Below are 20,105 nucleotides of genomic sequence, written 5' to 3' on the forward strand. Positions count from 1 at the left end.
AGCAGACAGCTACAAATGGAAGGGGGCATTCTAAATCCATTTAATGCTGCACAGAGTGTGGAGGAGGGAGAGACGAAATGATTGGAAGATGGACGAGACATGGCTGAAACACTGATATAACCCTAAGTCTATGAAGGACGCCAGCTCAAAGTGAGGAGCGGCTTGTGCACGACAGGATGCAAATTATAGGATCTATGTTGCCCCTGTAGAATGCAAAAACTAAAACAGATGTCGAATAAATCATTCTATGTTCCACATCTTTTTATTAAGAAATGTAGCTGTCAAACTGCACTTGTTGCATAAAATAAAAACCGGGTCATCTTTCCATGTCAGGTCACTGAATTTATGCACTATCAAAGATGAACATGTATGAGTGCACAGTGAATCCTCACCGCCTTCAAAATCAATCCCGAGTGTGCAGAGTCAGTAAGTCGAAGGTTAAATAGCATGTCAGCATCGCGCTAGCCGGACCAAGCCATTTATCAAAGCAAAGAATCGCCTATGTGCATTATCATAGCTTACCCAACAACTCGTAGAGCAGGTTGAGGATGTCTTTCCAGGCTGCTCCGGCCTCTGGCCCAGCACACTCCCCAAAGTGGGCCACGCTGTTGTAAACGTTCAGACGGTCTATGCAGTTGGACACCAGTGTCAGCATGCCCTACAAAATTAATGTTGTCAAAAAAGGCACACTTGGGACACTTTCCTTTATGTACCGTATTTTCCGGACTATAAGGCGCACCGGACTATAAGGCGCACCTTCAATGAATGGCCCATTTTAAAACGTTGTCCTTATATAAGGCGCACCAGACTATAAGGCGCACCATTAATGCATCATGTCAGATTTTTAATCCAAATCAAATCATTCTCCATTTTATCTTTTTTATTTCAACTTCAGACGCAACAAATTACTTTATAATCACAAAATAATGATCCATAGTCTTTTTGATTCATGATTCATAGTCTTCAGCGGGCCACTAATGATTGATTTCATGACACAATGCTTCGGGCCTGTTTAAATTCAGGAATTTGGTCCATATATAAGGCGCACCGGACTATAAGGCGCACTGTCGGCTTTTGAGAAAATTGTAGGTTTTTAGGTGCGCCTTATAGTCGGGAAAATACGATACCTTGGAATCTGTGGTGCCCGTTATTGCCTTGTATCAAGTGTTTATGTACATTCACACCAAATAAGATAGTGTTGCTATTACAGAGGCAATTCCCCAATGTCTTGACTCTGTCCCCTTCTGTGCTGTTGTCACAGTGATTTATGCTGCTTCGAAAGTATCTCCAGTGATCAGCTATGCTAAACGCACCAAATGGAAAAATGCTGATGATTTATAATGGTGAGAAAAATATCCGGAGTCAGCTGTCTAGAGTGACAAATTGACCTTGTGAGTGTAAAGTAAAAAGGGTGGATCAAAGATTATTTCAACAGGTAAATAAGGTGATGAAAAATGCCCCCGAATCTTTACATTTTTAATCATTTAGAATTCTTGATGCGAGTTTTTTGGGTTGTTGCAGTTTGTCAGCGTTAAAAAGCATCTGGATACTTATTATTGTCCTCCCTCAGTCAGCACGCAGTTGACATTTGGTAATTGATGACAGCAATTTGGGTGCTGGAGGCGAAGCACAATGCCTCAGTGCATTCATGCCAACCTCACACTGTACTCGAGCTGCTGACGACTTCTAAAGCACTGCCTCCAGTCAGGCAGGATGTTATTGAAATTCACTAAACATGTTCTTTGCAATTTGCTAACGACCAGTGAACCCCCGTAAGTCAAATATTTCCTGGTGGACTAAAACTCACTTCCTGTTTGAAAAGATTCTGCCTGTTTTTGAGGGACCGTAGCTTGATCTGCCTCTCTTCATGCTCCAGCTCAGCATCAGGGAGCAGGAAGTAGGTGATGAGGTCGTTGAGGGTTTGGAGCACCTCTTCAATTGGAAGTGCCACAAGTGTCTTGTTCTTCAAACCCAAACAATCCAGATCCCTGACAAGGAGACACAGACGTGCAGAATCGGGATCACGTGTAGGCAAAATACTTCCACTGATTAACATGCCCTCTAAACGACGGTAGGCTGCGATGATGATTTCCATTGGCTGTCTAAAAATAACTCCTGTCGTGAGCATTGGAGCATTGTGTGTGTGTCACCGCCTCCGGCTGACACACTCTCACATGTTCCCACCATGAGCGCCTCCAATTCCACACATGGAACACAAGATGGATGGCTTGATGACCAATAAAGGTAGTAATTTGCCACGTTGCCCATTTAAATATTTTTACCATCTGGAATGTTACGTCAGAGCACGGAGCGAACTTCCGTCACTGGGATGATTTGCATTATGGGTACAAATTAATTTGAAGTTGAAGCACCTTGGCATACCTGATGAATCTGTTAAAGAGGAGAGTGGTGTTGCGGATGATCCGGGCGGCTCGAGATTCCTCATGTTGACAGCGCTGCAGTGTCAAGCCGTCATCCATGTGACCTTCGGAATGTAGACATGCCTTCAGACAGAGGGAGAAATGAACGGGAGATATCGTACGTCATAATTTATTCATGTTTCTACGATCCCTAAATGATGGGAAGGTTTCAATTTGATCAACAGTGAGCTACAATCTAATAGACATTTTATTCAACTCATTATCTGCCGATAATCATCTCCTCGACTGACTCTCACTCACTTATTCATTAGCTTTGCATCTGTCTGCTTTGCCTTCTAAGCTGGAGACAAAATGGTGTGCGCTTTTACTCACTCGTCTCTTGAGAGGACCCAAACGTGCAGATTTGACGTCAGGTGCCTGGTAGGAGAGCCACAGCCCCGTAGCCACGTGCATAATGAAGCTGAGCGAGTCTCCATATTTAATCTCTGCTACACCCATCCCCTCAATGTCCCGTTTTGGACTCTGCTCAAGCTTCTCCTGGATATGGGAGGAGAGAGAAATTGAAAGCGCCAACTCGTAGAGCAAAGACATGTTCGTGTGGCCTTGCCTTAGATGCTCTGAAGCAGAAGGCAGTTGAGATTGTGTCGGACCTCTCTCGGTCCTGCAGCACCAAGCCCCTGTCCTCGGTCAGGGCTAGGTAGTGACCAGTAGTCAGGTGTCGCAACCGGAAGGGCTGACCCCAGCGGATGTGGCTCCCACTCCAGCTAAAATAAAAGATGTCACAAGAACGTGGCTAATTTGCATTCTTCAAACCCTGACAGTCTAATAGCCACAAATTAGTTGATTGAAGTATTACTGCTGGCTGTTAATTATCAAATGTTGCGTGATTTGGTGGAAAAAATAGCAAATAGATGAAAACATTTGACTCATTATGCTGTTTAATCAGACACAGAGGATGGAAAATTCATGAATGAGGAAAGACGGGATTGAGGTAAAAAATAGAGCAGTGAAGATGCAAACGGTTCTCAACCCACCTGATCCGGAGTGGCTCCAACCTCCATAAGGATCTGGCCTTCGCACCAGCTTTACCTATCTCATAATTGACTATCCTGTCAACACAAAAGAAACATTTGTTGGTGCTTTAAAACTCCAGACACCACTTTAGAGTCAAGGTCATCCATCCTATGTGAGACAAAAGCATCCATTCGCTTTCATCTCTCACACTGATAATCAAAGAAGGGTGTTTAGCACAAATAATAAAGCCTGACTCTCCGACCGGTGCGTTCAAAGACAGGCACATGCGTCCTCCGATAAGGTGCAGCAACGTCCTTTTATCAGTGAATAGCACCAAAGACTTGGCTCATCACTCCAAGTGACATCTTGGAGAGGAATGTATGAGGCGTGCTCTTTTAGTGCAATTTCAAGGGCACAAAAGGAGGGGAAGCCAAAAATGGAAATTACTATTGAATCCTGCCTCTCACAATTGCCATGCACTGATCTAAAAATAGACTCGGTGCGCGCATGTCTGAGTGAATGTGTGCCTTGGAGGAAGATTCATACGATACACAAAAAAAATATTATCCAATGTGTTGGTATTGGAAGACTTTGAAGAAGTTGATAGCATATATATTCTATACATATATATCATATTTTATATATTTTACGAATATTATATTATAGTATATCATATTATATTATTTTATTTTGTTTTATATTATATTAAAAAGGTGTTTGATCAAGTTGAGATCAGTCCTGGACCAAGACTGACTTTGACCCACTTCCAACTCCCATGTGCCATATTTTTCATCCCATAATGTCGGACTCATCTGTGCCAGCAGCAGGCAGATAGCACTGGCAATAAAAATAACAAGGCAGCCTTAGTATGTGTTCTATCTGCTTCTCCGTGTGGTGTCTAACAAAATATACAGCAGGGTGTAAGTTTGAATTTCCCCTAGAGGGATCATGGCTGCATGATCTGCAAATTATGTCAGACAACAAGAAATTAAGCCATTTAGTGTACCTTTGCTGCTCTTCACTCTGGTCTGACCCCGGGATGGTCACCACCTCATCATGCCCATGAAACAGCCGCATCACATGACCACCCAACAGATAGCCTATAGGAGAGAAATATAGTGACCTTTAATGTCCTCTTTCATTGCCACAACGTGTGAGAACGGGTGTTGGCCCAGCTGTCTACCTTCCTCTATGTTGCTGCCAGAACAGATGGGATGGACGTTCCACAACGTCTGCATGAAGGATGCGTCCACCTGGATGTTGCCATTAGAGATTGATAAATGCTGTAGGACACAAGATTGCACAGCGTGTTTAATCTCATCATGTACAGTAGATAAATTAGTGGTTTCAAAGCTCAGTCAGGTCCAATATTTACACAGTATGCTCACCAAAGGCAAAATTTATGACACATCTCTTGTATTGAATTAGATCTTGCAGATGTACCTAATGTTGTCTGCAGAGTTTATTCCAGCAAACAGGTTGAGTGGCAGCTGTGTCCTGAACTTTCTCCTCAGAGTACTCTGCCCTTAGGTGCTTACATGTCCCCACAAATGCATGGCATGGGTGACAGCGAGCACAGATTGCTAGATTGACATTAATGATGACAAGGCATTCTCACATATTGAAGGCCACGCCCCTGCCGCCACGGGCATGCTGTCGCCATAGAGATTTTGCTCTAATGGTTTCAAGTCGTCATTCAAAGATCAGCGAGAAGAATTTGGTGTGATATGGAACAAAGCCGTGTTGAAGGGGGTGATGAGGTTGTGACAAGGGTGATAACAGAGCAGGCTGTGACCTCTATTTAAGAAGCGATGACAGCAACATGATCATTTTGCAAAAATTTCGCAGTGAAGGAATTTGATCTTTTATCACTATAAGGAAGCGTTCTCAGAACACACACAAAGGGCACGTGTGAGCATTAGGAAAAATCATTGTGAAGTGAACATAACTTACAAGATAGCGCTCAGAGGACACGCTGACAAGGATGAGGTCATCACCTATGCGCACCTTCTCTCCTTCTGATCTCTGCTTGGAGGCCGGGTGGATTGTCCACCAACAAGCCTCACCTACATTGATACACACATTTACATACATGGTATAGTATATTACGAAAAAACACCCCACAGTTGGCACCCACATGTCATGAATTGAGAAACAACACTATTAACATGGGCTTTGAAAAAAAAAAAAAAAACTTTGAATATTAGAGGTCAAACTTGAAAATGTGTTGGAGAGATTTAATCAGCTCTGACAAAAGAAATCCATTTTCTGTCCACATATGTCTGCCGGGAATATTAACAGTGATGATAAAAAGGCACACGGAGATATTTGCTCAAGAACAACCAAGAGATAGAGGAAGAGGAGTTTCTGAGAGAGAGTGAGAGAGAGCGAATCTGTGGAGGATTAAAACAAACTCATGCTTTTCCTTTTTTTTTTTTTTTTACCTGTTGAATCTTCCTGTAGGCCGACATCAAATGATAATTTATCGGTTTGTGACCTTGATGTCTTCAAACAAGCCAGGTACTGTGGTCAACACACACGGAAACACACATTTAAATTACTTGGAAAAATTCCATGACAATGTCGAAATTGTGTTAGGAGCAATGGGGAGCCTACCCAAATTTTAAGAACTCAGGTTTTCATAATGAATCAAAACGTGCAATTTAGATAACCATTTTGTATTGTTAACAGGTCTTGGCGCAAAGACATTTTTTATCTAAAAAAAAAAAAAAACTATTGTCTTGTCTTATACCACGTTCGTCTCCCGCTATAATTCAGATTAATGTCTTATATATTCTTACCATGGAACTGAACGAGTGTCGTAGGAGGATGGCATGTCCGTACAGCAGAGTCTTGTGGCCACCACTCTGCGCTGCCTGAGGATATAATTCACACATCCATCATGACGTAAATTACATGTCAACTGAAGCTACAATATATGACCTTTGCGAGAACCTCTGCACAGACGGCCTCATGCTGGGAACCCATATCTTAAGGAAGGGGTCGTCTCCTTCTAAGATATGTGCAAGGATACTGGGTCATCTTTCCAGCAATCCAACAAGAGGAATGTGGAAAGCAAGGAATTGGACAAGTGGACACACTTGTGTGATTTAAGATGCAGGAAGGGAACAAATAATATCTCTAAAGGTGGAGAAATTTTGATGCTGCTTTTCTTTAGCTGGAAACGCCTTTATTATACTCACCTTTCTTATCAGCCTCTAGGAAGCATTAAGGTAAGACAAGAGTTTCATTATTCTAAGACTTTCTTGTGAGTGTGGTTGGTACAAAGTATGTTTTAAAAGGAATAAATGTCTGTCACAATAAAAGTGCCCATGTGATACTAGTATATTATGTACCGTATTTTCCGGACTATAAGGCGCACCGGACTATAAGGCACACCTTCAATGAATGGCCCATTTTAAAACTTTGTCCTAATATAAGGCGCACCTGACTATAAGGCGCACCATTAATGCATCATGTCAGATTTTTAATACAAATCAAACCATTCTCCATTTTATCTTTTTTATTTCAACTTCAGACACAACAAATTATTTTATAATCACAAACTAATGATCCATAGTCTTTTTGATTCATGATTCATAGTCTTCGGCAGGCCACTTATGATTGATTTCATGACACAATGCTTCGGGCCAGTTTAAATTTAGGAATTTGGTCCATATATAAGGCGCACTGGACTATAAGGTGCACTGTCGGCGTTTGAGAAAATTTTAGGTTTTTAGGTGCGTCTTATAGTCCGGAAAATACGGTATATATGCATACCTGCGCCACAACTTAAACCTGGTTTCAGCTGGTCTAAAATCAAGGCTATTTTCTCCCACCCAGTCAGGTATGCGAGGGGCATGTAATAGAAAACACTGTCAGACTGTGTCGCACGGTCTGCCAAATCCTCAAAGTAGGCGTGAAAATTAAAATGCAGCAAACCTCCCGCTGACAGATGTAAATCATGAAAACGATTCTTGAAATCATTCACTCTTTCACCATCTCCCTTATTCTGTTCTTTGTATATATGTAGCTCCACTGACTCCCACCACCACAGCCAGCCAGTAATTTGCTGCTGACTGCAGCAGTGGCTTCCAGCATTTGTGTGCAGCTTTTTGAGGTATACCGAGTTTAATGCAGTGAGACACAGCCAGCTGCAATCACCAAGACCAATAAACTAAAGTCTCCCACCCCTATACCACTGTGAGGCAGTCATCTATATGGAGGGAGCACAGTGCGAGTGATCGAGACTCAAAAACACTTAGGAGCTGCTGCCGCAATTGCTACAATGAGAAAATGCAGCATCCGTAGCTAATTGAACTATAAAGGTAAAGTGTTTCAATCGAAATGGATAAGAGGTGGATGGTGCATATCATGTAGCTGTCAGTGACGTATCAAATCCAACGGCATGACTTCAAGGTGCTGCTGTTTGCAATATTAGCCAAACGTTTGCATTGTTGTGCTCTGGAAGGAGCCACAAATGGAGGCTCACATTTGATGTCATCAGGGCAGTGCTGTCTCTTTGATGGACTGATCTTAGTCTGCTGATGGATATCAAGCTCTGTGAGGTTGGCATGCACGTGGTGTGTTATCGCGATGTGTCCCCTGTGTCTCTCGGCCAGAAAAAGCTAAGATGCAATTTACTTCAGCCAGCGTCTATTGATAAGCCCATCTGTTCCAAACCTTATTGATTTCCGCGCCTTGGACTTGACGTATTCAACCTCCAGCTCTCCTTTAATGGTGCTTCATTCAGTGACATTTCAGCTAAGGCAAAGAATGAGTAAGAGGCAGACGATATTGATAACAAATATGGGCGGGTGGGAAAATATACACCATAACAGATTCAAGAACCCTAAAAATTGTCTGGGATATTTGAAACTAGTGAAAGGTTTAGAAAATAGTCATTTTATCTTCATCCTGGAAACAGTGCAGTATTACAAGCTCTGCTAACTCTCAGCCTGAACCAAGTCTACAGTGGCACCTCCATTTTACAGAAATCAGACCATCTTCAGTTACTTTCCGACATGGGTGATGTAACTTGCATTTGTTAGAAGCCATAGTCCATCCAGGGATGGCTCCATATTTTTTTTCCTCTCACTGGGCTAAAGGAGGGCTTGAGTGATATATAGGGAGCCTGAGAAAATATAAAATAAACTGCCAGAGGGGCTTTACTGGGGTCACAATGGCCTTGTGCTCCCCGATGTGCGTGGAGATGCGACAGCCAAATTCATATTAACTTTCAGCTTTGAGTTTATTTTCTTTAAATGTAGAAGAACTTCCTGATCTAGATCAAACACTAATTTCCCAAATGAAAAATGTCTCATTGAGTGGTCTCATGAGTTTATTGGATTTAAAAAGGCCCGGTGTAATAGGGCCATCGTTGAACTCATGAAAATATGTGTAATTGAGCATTACCTCAGTGTTTAATATTTTGAGCTCCCTTTTCCCATAGCGGCCTTTTCCCATAATTCCCTGCCAGGAGTGGCGGAACCAATGGTCTCATCTTCTCACAGGCAGTCCTTTACAGCGGCAAAAGCTGCAGCCCTGATACCTCCATTTATCTCCAACGTCAAGGCAATGGGTATGAATCCGCTAACAGCTGAGGATTTATTGGACTTCTCGACATCATTAGACACGTGACATTAAAGTGAACAGGCTAAAAAGCTGAGGACTCGAAGTGATGGAGATTTTTTTTTTTTGCTCAATCATTGCAGATTTGTGCTTCATCCCAGTCACAATTACCGTTTTTTTCCGCACTATAAAGCGCACCTAAAAACCTAAAATGTTCTCAAAAGCCGACAGTGCGCCTTATAATCAGGTGCGCCTTATATATGGACCAATATTGAGCCACTACAGCAGGCGTGTCCAAAGTCTGGGTCGCGGGTCAAATGTATCTTATATATGGACAAAGTTTTAAAATGGGCCATTCATTGAAGGTGCGCCTTATAATCCGGTGCGCCTTATAGTGCGGAAAATACGGTACTAAAAGAAGATACGGTGATAAATGTAAGCTTATCTGACAAGAATTATATGAAAGAAACGATACGGCGATGAACCACCAACAGAATGCCCTTCGGACAAAATGCTCTGACACTAACATAATGGAAGGGAGCTCATTTATTTGCCTTTCTCTATTCAGAGAGTAGTAAATTCTATACGTTTACCACCAGTAATCCACATCAACCACAGTTCCTATTAAAAACTTTCGCTGCATCGTGCAATAAAGACGGAAATTCAAATGGTATGCGAGGTGAGCATACCCATCGACCCGGGCCGCGTTTACTTAGAAAATAAAACACAACCATGGAATAAATCGACATGAATGAAACCGGAAACATTAATATTGAGGAAAAAATAGAGGCAAATGCTGATAAATTCCCCTTGTATTGATTTAAAGTTTCCCTAACCTGCAGCTGGTCTCATTATTCTCGAAGTCGCTTGATAATGATCTTTTTGTGCAAAGTTTGTTTCTCCCAAAGAAAACTGTGAGGCTAAATTGCACTACTGCGTGTCCTTCCTCCACATTAATATTCATGCAGACCAGGACCTCTTGGCAACCAGGGTGCCCTGATCACTGCAGTGGCTTTATTTAGGCTATTAATCTGTAAATTTAAACTATGCTGACTGCAGATACTGCAAATTAGCATAATTTCCAAATATGTACCAACACCGCTTGCTGTATGCAATATATGAGTCTGCAACATAATTTATGTTACAGTTTCAATGTGATGTGTGTGTGTATCACAGCTCACCGCTTCATTGTTCTGTCCACTTTTAGCCAGCATCTCTTGGAGGGCCCGGACTGAGAGGGACTGTTCCAGCACGAAGGTACAGATGCATAGGTCTGGAGGGACGTACTGCATCAACACAACAGAGCAACTCGGGTTAGTAATTAGCACACTTTGCCCTAATTGTTTTTTGGATGAGATTGAACAATTTAATGCAAATCTCAAATTACAATCGACAAACGCAATTAGCCCATGCAAAGAAACGGAAGTAAGTCGATTCATAAGTAATTTAAAAAGTAAGTAACAACAAAGCTGGATTAGAACACCCTGTGACAGTAAATTGAACTAAATAGACAGATGGAAGCAATATAGCTCCGCCCACCTCTATCTCTGCGGATGATTACCAGCAGACCTTTGCCCCTCCGAGCATTGTTGAACTGCCCTATAGAGCATGGTGGTAAAATGAAGGTCCAGTGGAGCTGGAGTGGATGATGAGTGTCAGGATACACACTAAGCAGCTTTTGTGACTTGATGGTTAGCTCACCACCAATCGTTGGGGCAAATACGTAGCATTGCTGGGTGATGCCTTGGCTATATCATTTATTTATAACAACAAAAAGGGTTAAGATTCCTTTCCTCTCTTTAGCTTCAATGAAGATAGCAGGGAAGAACTGTTTTGATATTTTCTGATGGTGTTAATACAAAGACACTGTCAGGATTAACCTGCAGTTGGTTAATCACAATCAACAAGCCAATTGATTGGTTACTATGTAAATCACATACACACTGTTTTGTTGCCTCATTACCAGATCAGCTCACTCTTTCAGAGAATCTTTATCTGCTATGGGTTGTTTGCAGTTGAACAGGATGCCAATGAAGAAGATAGAGCGCCATAAGGGAAAAGCATCAATCAAATGGGTTTAATTACCACTCGATATGGGAAGAGAGTTCATTACCACTCCCCAATTAACACAAATGCTCATTGTGAGACATGGTTGAGGGCAACATAGGTCATTGAAATGGTAGCTGGTACTATTTCTTGGATTGGTTGGATAGAAGGTAGCTTACCTTTGCCTCGGACGTTGGTTCCAGGTAACACAGCCGGTTGCCCAGCCCCTCAGCTGCCAAGCAAAACTTTCGATTCTCCTTCTGGATGCAAGCCACGCACTGGAGCACCACTTCATCATCCTGTCAAGACAAAACAGACTTCAATCTGGGTGCGCACTCGTGCAGAGCACACGGACACCCTCAAATCCTTTGGCCAGATGCCTTGGGACTGTCAGGTGGTCACTTCGCCGTTGCACTGGCAGTGCAATAGTGATTGCAAACAGGCAGATCATTTGTGACCGATTATACCAAATTTATATGCAGTTTTAAAGGGAATAAACCTATGAACTCTTTGGATTTCTCCATAAAATAGTCAACATGTGGCCAAGTCTCTGTAACTGGTTTGGCAGCAGTTCAGAATTTCTACCACAGTCGCACAATTTGGCAGTGTGAAAACAAACCATGGCAGGGTTTCTAGAAAACAAAATAATGTGTAACATGTTATATTCTACGTATAATATCCACCATCCAGACCATTTGTGAGGTCAACGAATTATTGAGCAACACCCTGAATGCCAAATACATTTTCCTATGAGCAATCATTTTATATTCCTCCAGCATAGCATGCTATGCTGCAAATATAAAATTGAAGCACACCACACAGCGTTAAAGCTTAACACACACACACACACACGCATAGTTGTTTTTTTCTCTCCCGACTGGCTAATTGGGAGGTTTTCCTTTCTAAATGTAATGATCAAACACATCCATGGCTGATCCCTTTGAGCCCGCCCAATCTCTTTAAGGCTATTTACACTGCTTGTATGCTGCAAATGGGTTTGAAGCAATTGATTGGAATATTCCAGAATTTGAAAGAAAAGTAATAGCTTGCCTAAATGAATACATGTATTTTGGCCTGAACTAACATAGAACATTTTGTAAAAAAAAAAAAAAAATGATAACAGCACACCATTTCTATTGCTTCTACAACCTTTTTTAAAAAAAATTGTTAGCATGCAAATTTCTGTAATGCTAAAAAGGATGTCATACAACATTCATGCAGATGCCTCACTGCAGTGAAGTTTTCTTCCACTGTTGCTAAGCACTTGCTGCCAGCTTGATTGCATATCAGTTCAATTATCCACTTTTACCAGAAGCTACTTCTGCTTTTTTTCCCCCTCTGGAAGAAAAATAAATGCTGAAAACAAGCATCCAGTGCTACTGTTGCTTAAACACGATGAACTGAACTCATACTAGTTACTCTTTGTGATAGCAGACTCAGCAGAAATCTGCTGATACGTGGCGTCACGGGACGAGGAAGGGGGGGGGTTGTTGTACAATGGCCAGCTGCATTATTTAATGTGAGAAATGTGCTGAGAGCAGAATGCGGTGGTAATAAAGTAGCATTATACATAGACATTGACGGTATGTTACAGTATAGGCTGATGAAAGCTGCTTCATGTGATGCATGCACACACATTTTGCTACTCACTCGTTCGTTTTAAAGAGCTGCATGAAAATCGAAATGATAAGCCTCGGGGCCTTGATGTGCATGACACACTTTCTTTTAGTTGGTGCTCATACGGGTCAGTACAGTGGAAGACTGAGCTCATAGTTAATTGTGCTATTAATATAATTGCATTAGGACAATGGCTAACTAACCTGGTTAATTTCCATGATATGTTTGTTTCAGTCATTAGCATGTTCGCTTCATAATCTGAGGTTAATATGGGGGTTAATATACATTACATCTATATATGGGCATATATACATATATATCGGTATATAAATTATTACAATTAATTAGATAATGGTGCTTATTTGCCACTTTTTTTTTTCTTTCATTAGATAATTAGAACATGGTAAATTTGCAATAATATTGATACCCCAATATTCACCACAAAAAAAAAGACTGGCTCCCCAGTGCCATTAAATTTCATCTTGTTATATTAAAGGGACTGAAAATTTCTCTCCAAACTCAAAAATAAAATCCAAGATCACTGATATAAACGTTATTTGAAGACTCACAGCTTTGTAATGACATCAGAGAGAATAATTCAATTACCCTAAAAGAATGTTAGGCTTGAGTTGAGTCTCCAAGGGCACCTTGAGATTGAATTTGACTCCCTTATGATATTCCCCCCTTTACACACACTTCCGTATTCCTTTGTTATGCGTTAATCTCTAATCCTGTCGTCTCCATTGTGTGCAAACTGCATGAACACTATAAAATCCATTTATACCGCTGAGACCTGTGTGTGTAGCACAAAAGCATGTCAATGAGCACTCCCATCATGGTATTTTCCTACTTTTGACCAATCACGCTCCTTGGATGCATGAGGAAACGACAACATTGGCGGAGCTTTTTTGCTTAGTGACTGTAGGGCTTATTGAAGGTCTTCTCTCCACTAATGCATTTAGCCAATCACTGGACAGGGGCTCTCTAAGAGTTACAGGCTAACCAGAGCTTGACTCCCCCTCCTTGTATCCAACACACGTGCTGGCAAAGTACGACAGCATTCTTTAAAATCAATTAGGACTCTCGCATCGGGGTGCTAATGTGACTCCAATGTTGTGGCTCTCACAAAGGGGCCCGCTGCCAGCCAACAGTGTACATAGGCTGACTCAGATGTCAACACTTTGTACTTGACAAAATGTTACAGCTGGAGTACCAAATACAACTGTGCAGTGGTTTCACCCCGACAAGCTTCCTTTTTTTCCCTGTCACATGCAATGTGGACTTTTCAAAGGACCATTAGTGGGCTGTGTATTTTTGTTTAGCAAAAATAAAGGAATAAACATTTGTGCAATAAGATGCCGAAATAATAGTGCTACGTGACAGCATTAGTGGTTTGTGGCAGCGTTTTAAATTGGGTTTGTAGTTGGGGGAAGGAGGAACAAACAATGCACTGCTCCTCGTCCTCGTTTGACGAGGGAATCGGGGCTCTTTGTGAAGCATGTATTTTTAGGTGAAGAAGCTTCTTGGAGGGCTAATGGGGGTGTAGCACGAACAGCGCGTTTGTTACACTCTGTACACAAAGCAAATTGTGGTACTTTGGTTTTCTAGCAAAATAACACTAACCGCTTGCAGCAATTGTTTTGTTTTCTGTTTTTCTTTTCTCTTGACTCTGGCATGGTTGAAGACCTTTTTTTGATAGGTCAACAAATGACTATTGCTGATTTTAGCTGGGTCAGTAACTTTTCAAAACAAACTCTGTGAACATTCTCAGGAAAGAGAGTCTTAGTATATACAGAGACACTGTTGTGTCAAGTTCTGTTTACTTTAGGGACTGTGATGGTACGCAGGTGAGAAGGTCACGTGTCGACTCTAAAGCGCAGCTGAGAGTCTTTGCAACAAAGTGGAGAATGGGAGACAGTGGGGGGAAAAAAACCAGGCATTTCTCATCAGTTCTGAAGAGAGCCTTTGTGTCACTTTGCAGTTGTTACACAGGAATGAATCTTATGTGCAGACAAAGCTACCTTAACGCCAATATCCGAAAAAAAAAAATCTTCCTGCAGGGGAGAAAGACAGGGAGGTTGTTTTGTTTTTGCATGTGACATCACAAGTAGGGTTGTCACGACCTATAAAACTTCTAGTTAAATCAATTCCAAAACAACCTTCAGTAACAAAAACCTTCCCTGAAGCATTAAGATAGAGAAATGTTTTCTTTCGGGATTTGCCTCGAGCCTCAGAGGAAATGTCACCTTCTCCTACGAGGGAGGGCAAAACAGCACCAGATTGCTGCAGTTAACACTTCTCTAAATGGCTTACTCCGTCGGGGCACAGTGGGAAGAAAAAACATTGGACCCCGTTATAGGCTGATAGTCATGCAAGTGGTCTCGGCGAATGATTCACAAGCGCAGCCAAAGGAAAGACTTTTAATGAATTATGTGACACACTGACAATGTGGTAACACGGCCGTCGCTTGCACAGCTTGCGCTACCTCTTAAGAGCGAGGACGAAACAGGCTCTTCTTCCTCAATGCATTAAGAAACTGATTTAAACAATTAAATTTAACATAAAATAAATATAATTTAGATGACTCGTATAACCTAGACACGCAAAATATACAGTAAGAGTGTCTTCCATAGAGAGAAGCTTCCTTTACTGAGCTACTGCAGAACACCGCTGCTTAACTCCGAGCCCGCTTGCAGCTTCATATACGAGCAGCGCTCTGGCAGGATCTGACACGTCGCGATTTCAATCATTAGATAACATCGTCAGCACCCTCAGACGGCAGCAGCTCCATTTAGTGGCAATACATTTGTATACATACAATTGATATTGCAAATAAACATGAGGAATCTGACATTATAACAGTGACACCATGAATGAATATAAAATGGAGAGAAATACACTTTGGGGGAATGGTTTATATTCATCATGCGGCAATAAATACTGGTGAGGTGTTTTATCCTCGCAATATAAATGCAGTGCATTGCTCATGTTAGCATGCAGACAACAGGTAGAGGTAGATTTGTGGAGGGGGGGGGGGTACACTGTCGTGGATTGAAAATTGGGTGACAATGGAAACTGCTCTGTTATCTTCATTTTTTTTTTTTTTTTTTTGCTGGTGCATCTAGTACATAATATTCCCTACTTTTTTCCTTGCAGTCTGGTCTTTTCAAAGTCACTACGCCCACTCAGACTGATAATAAGTCCCTAAAATATATACGCAGGGATCCCTGCAACAGTGAGGTTGCGCTTAATTATCAACACACGGCATACCTTAGCGAATCCCTCCTTTTGCACCCTACTGCGTCCACTCTAATGACACGACACACAGTGAGCTACCAATTCATTTAGAGAACTACTCGTGGGATAATGAGCAGTCTGATTCATGTGACCAGAAGCTGATGTTCTATTCATATTATTCCTGGCTCATTATGAAGCCACTGTTAGTGCATCTTGAGGCATTTCCAATTTCAAACAGGGTGTATACAAGTTTGGTGGCTTGTGGAACCATTCGGAGGAAGTAAAGTCTCCAATCAAGACTGCTCCTCTTCCTGTCAAGGCCAAATTATCCACAACCGACTCAACTTCAGGTATTGCCTCAATTCTTTTCCTCTCCTCCCACAGAGTTGGGTTTATAGGCAGCAGTCCGGCAGGGGTAATTTCTGCTCCCACTCCAGGGAAATTACTTGGTGTTGTTGGAAAAGAAGAAGCAGTTTGCAAACTGCTTTATCAAGCGCTTTGACTCCAATAATGGATGACATTTGGATGCCAGCAAGGGACATATGGGCGAGCCAAAGTAGTGACTTAAATGCATCTTTTTCTATACATGGATACATGTTGAGCATTCATTTCTGCAAGAACGAGCTGTGAATTGATCACCTATGCTACATAAATGTGTTTGTGTGTTCGTCCATGCAGTGCTTGGACTGATGAATAATTTCTGCTGAAGCACGTCTGGTGCAGCCTGACTGCACCACAATTTTTCCCACATTTGCATTCACCACACACATCAAGCTCATTCACTGACCTAAAAGTACCAAATCCAAAAATAGGATAGCCTAAGGGGAAAAAAGTGTTATGATGAAATTATGCTATTTTCATTCTTTCCCAGAAAAAAAGAATGTCAGAATGGGGTAGAATGTCAGTTCCATTTAGGAGAGGGAGGCGGGCGGATTTGGTGACCTCTATGCACTGCGGTTAAAAGGTTGAGTGGCTGTGAGGACAAACGAGCAGGAGGTATCTGACGACAGTGAGCGAGAGAAAAGAACGTTTTAAAAGATCACTGCTGTTCTTGGGGAAAGGAAGTGCAGCGGCTACACATTCAAGACTCCATCACTTGCGTACGTGGTTGGTGCCAAAAGGCTGTGCTATATTAAACCGGCAGTATTGTTTCTTGAAACTTCTACCAAGGCAGCCTACACCGCGTATCACATCGCACCTTGTCTGTTCTAATCATGCTGGATGGCTACGATCAGGAAGAACAATGAACATTTGAATAAATCTTGCTACGCTTAGCTGCGTAGACCTTTGCTTGCTGCACAGACCAAGCCTGGAGCAACTGTCTGCTCTCACTGCCAGGCTATTACATTTAAATACATTCATTCACTGGTCATAATATTAGGTACACAATCCTAAAGGACCCAGAAGAAAAATGTGTGCCATTATAAACATAACTGTTAATATTAATGAACAATACGCCTGTATAGTTGTTGTTCTAGCAATGTTTTGCATCTCATACTGAGAATTGTTTGTAATATTTCACCTCTTAGGTAGCTTGTGAATTATTAAAAGCCGCTTTCGTTCTAATGAAATTGACTATAAATCTGTTAATCCCTTTAATAAGTACTGTAAACCAACTATTATCGACTATCTAACTGTCTTGATGATGTACTGTCTATTCTAATCAATGTAAATTAATATGTATCTGACAGTGTCAATCATAACTGCGTATAATTATCGTTACAAAGGGGAATCTTTGTGACTACTCATGGAAGAACAACTGTAATTGTGAGCTTACTGTATGTAGCACAAAGCATGCACAAGACTTCTTATGAGGCTTTTTGACTGGTAAGTTATTCTATAAATAATTTATTGACAGATAAAAGTCACTGTTACAATATTGAGAAAGATTTGAGATGCAGCACAATGAGCTTGATGGACTTGTTGTCAACTTCCTCCTAAGACTGCATAGTGCATTTGCATAGCACACTATGGAATCTGCTCAAACAATAAAGCGCGAGTATTATCACCGTCGTCAAGATGTGCACAAGGCTCATCAGGTTATTTATGTTCTGGCGGAAATTAAAAAAAAAAAATCCCACTTGATTTACAAAACAACCTCCTTTGCATGAGATGAGAATAACATTTACGACAAAGAGAAGTCTGCAGAGCATCAGGAAACGTGTACTCACAGTTCTGAGGAACTGAATTTCATCCTCTCCTTCTCCACCTTCAGCCATGGCTGCAAGTGAGCCCGCTCAAGCGCTGGCTCCTCTTCCTGGTCGACGTGAGCATGCAGTTAATCCACGGTCATACAGCGGCGAGACTGCCAGCCAAACCCCGGTGCACAAGCCTCCTTCACCGGTGGCCCCGGGGGAGGAGGAGGGTGTGGAAGGAAAGGAAGGAGGAGGAGGAAGGAGGAGAGTGTACAGATAGGATGCTGATGATGATGCTGATGCTGACTGGGGCGACGGTGGACGCCGTGGCGTGGAAACAAGGAGAAGAAAATACACACATCTGCGACGTCAGCTCTCAGAACGTGTCCATACTAAGACATATTCAAACAGTGATAATAACAATCAGTGTTGTTTATTCATGACCTTGCAAAATAGACCGTGCAAGCGTGCACGTTATCTCATTCGCTTCAATTTACGAGCTCAGACGATCAACACGTCTAAACAATGTTTGGACACAGATGGGTCCCAAGCCAAGGATGCATGATAGTAAACAAAACAAAAAAAGATTTGAAACGACCCTAAAACCTGCAGAAATTTAAGAAAGTCATTTTAGTTCCTGGAAATTCCCACGTTTGGGATTTGAGGAATTATAGTACGCATCAGTCACTCAGTGTTGTGTGCAATAACTGTATTTATGCGCTCATTGAATTTAATACAATGCTACCCTCTGGCGGCCTTAAACTGTCAGTGACTGTATGAACGTACAGATATAATGATGGCGTTACCTGCTAGGCAATTGCAATACAATTGATGATTAATATTCTTCACTAAGATTGTTTTTCATTGCAATGTGCATGCAGATGTTCCTATTAAAGAATCTTGAAAAAATAAAAATCTTATCCTGCTTTCGGAAAAATCTTCTTTTCATTATTACTTGACCAAGTCTGCCCCCCACGCCCCAAAAAACACAACATTTAATCACTGACCAAAGAATTTTTCGCTTTTAAGAATTTGATGTGGTTACTTCTTAATAGCCAAGATAGCTATATCGATGCCATTTGAAATGATCTCATTAGTGAAAAGCACTTTTGGCAACAGCTAAAGGAGAGTCAATGACAAATGAGTGTTCCCTGATATAGGTTATGCGTGTCATCTCAAGATGTACAGCGTCTGCTATATAGGTGGTCGAAATTAATTACAATGTTGGAAAGTTTATTTCTGCTAAATTTTAAAAGTGAAGCACACAGTATATTATACAGATGAATGCATGTATGAAAATACTTTTCAGAAGGCCCATTCTTACCTAATTTCTGTATTTCAAATAATTTTGATTATGCCAATTTTTAATTGCTTGACATGGAGATATATTTTACGTTTTTCTAAGTTTTTGTTTGCTGGAAGATATATTTAAAATTAAAAAATAAGAAAAATATTTCCTTCTGAATCTATTGAATCCACGAGTTACACCTTTTGAATTCAACTGCTGAAATGTATTACAAATTGTGTAATATTCCTTTTATTTCTAATATAGCTATGCAACTGTATATCCTTTTTTCGTAAGCTGCTCATTTCTGATTTCTAAGTGAATATCAATACCTTACTCTTGTGTACCTCATGTACTCTGATGCTATACAAGAATAAAAACTACGACCAAATCAACCATAAAAAACAGTGACTTAATATAATGAATCCAAATGGGACCTAGGTTCAACACCATGATTGCCCACTGGGTGGCACTGTTTAGCTTTAGGGCTGCGGGGAAAAACATGGGGGAAAAGAGAAAAATAATCTGCGTGCTTTTGCAACGTGTACAGCACACGTCAAATTCTAAGGAACACCGAAAGCTTCCACCAAAAAAAAAAAAAAACCCTGAATACATTGTTGTGAACTACCGATAGCGACCTTGGCCCACCTGCGTGCTGCAGCCGCACTGGCTCAAAATGTTTAGAAGCAGGTCTCATTGAAAATGACCCAATAACATCACAGTTGGGCAGTGCAGATTCCATCTATTGGATCAGACTCTTGTCAATCGTGGAGGAAGACCCCAGTAAATCAGCGGTAAGTCCTTCTGGCTGGCTGCAAG

General features: G+C 41.4%; 1 protein-coding gene across 1 annotated transcript in view; it reads right to left on the reverse strand.

The window, feature by feature from the left end:
- The window catches only part of LOC133169623 (ryanodine receptor 3-like), a 55,195-nt gene extending 36,899 nt beyond the window's left edge, over positions 1-18,296 (reverse strand). The window contains 15 exon segments of the mRNA XM_061301965.1: positions 523-658; positions 1,808-1,963; positions 2,055-2,061; positions 2,383-2,504; positions 2,754-2,918; positions 2,956-3,145; positions 3,416-3,490; positions 4,402-4,495; positions 4,579-4,678; positions 5,349-5,461; positions 5,840-5,918; positions 6,197-6,271; positions 10,148-10,252; positions 11,192-11,311; positions 18,038-18,296. Coding sequence (XP_061157949.1) covers positions 523-658; positions 1,808-1,963; positions 2,055-2,061; positions 2,383-2,504; positions 2,754-2,918; positions 2,956-3,145; positions 3,416-3,490; positions 4,402-4,495; positions 4,579-4,678; positions 5,349-5,461; positions 5,840-5,918; positions 6,197-6,271; positions 10,148-10,252; positions 11,192-11,311; positions 18,038-18,085 — 1,585 coding nt within the window. The 5' untranslated portion in view covers positions 18,086-18,296.
- Between the last annotated feature and the right edge of the window lie 1,809 nt (positions 18,297-20,105).

This window comes from Syngnathus typhle, linkage group LG16 (genome assembly GCF_033458585.1).
Source record: "Syngnathus typhle isolate RoL2023-S1 ecotype Sweden linkage group LG16, RoL_Styp_1.0, whole genome shotgun sequence".
Taxonomy (NCBI): domain Eukaryota; kingdom Metazoa; phylum Chordata; class Actinopteri; order Syngnathiformes; family Syngnathidae; genus Syngnathus; species Syngnathus typhle.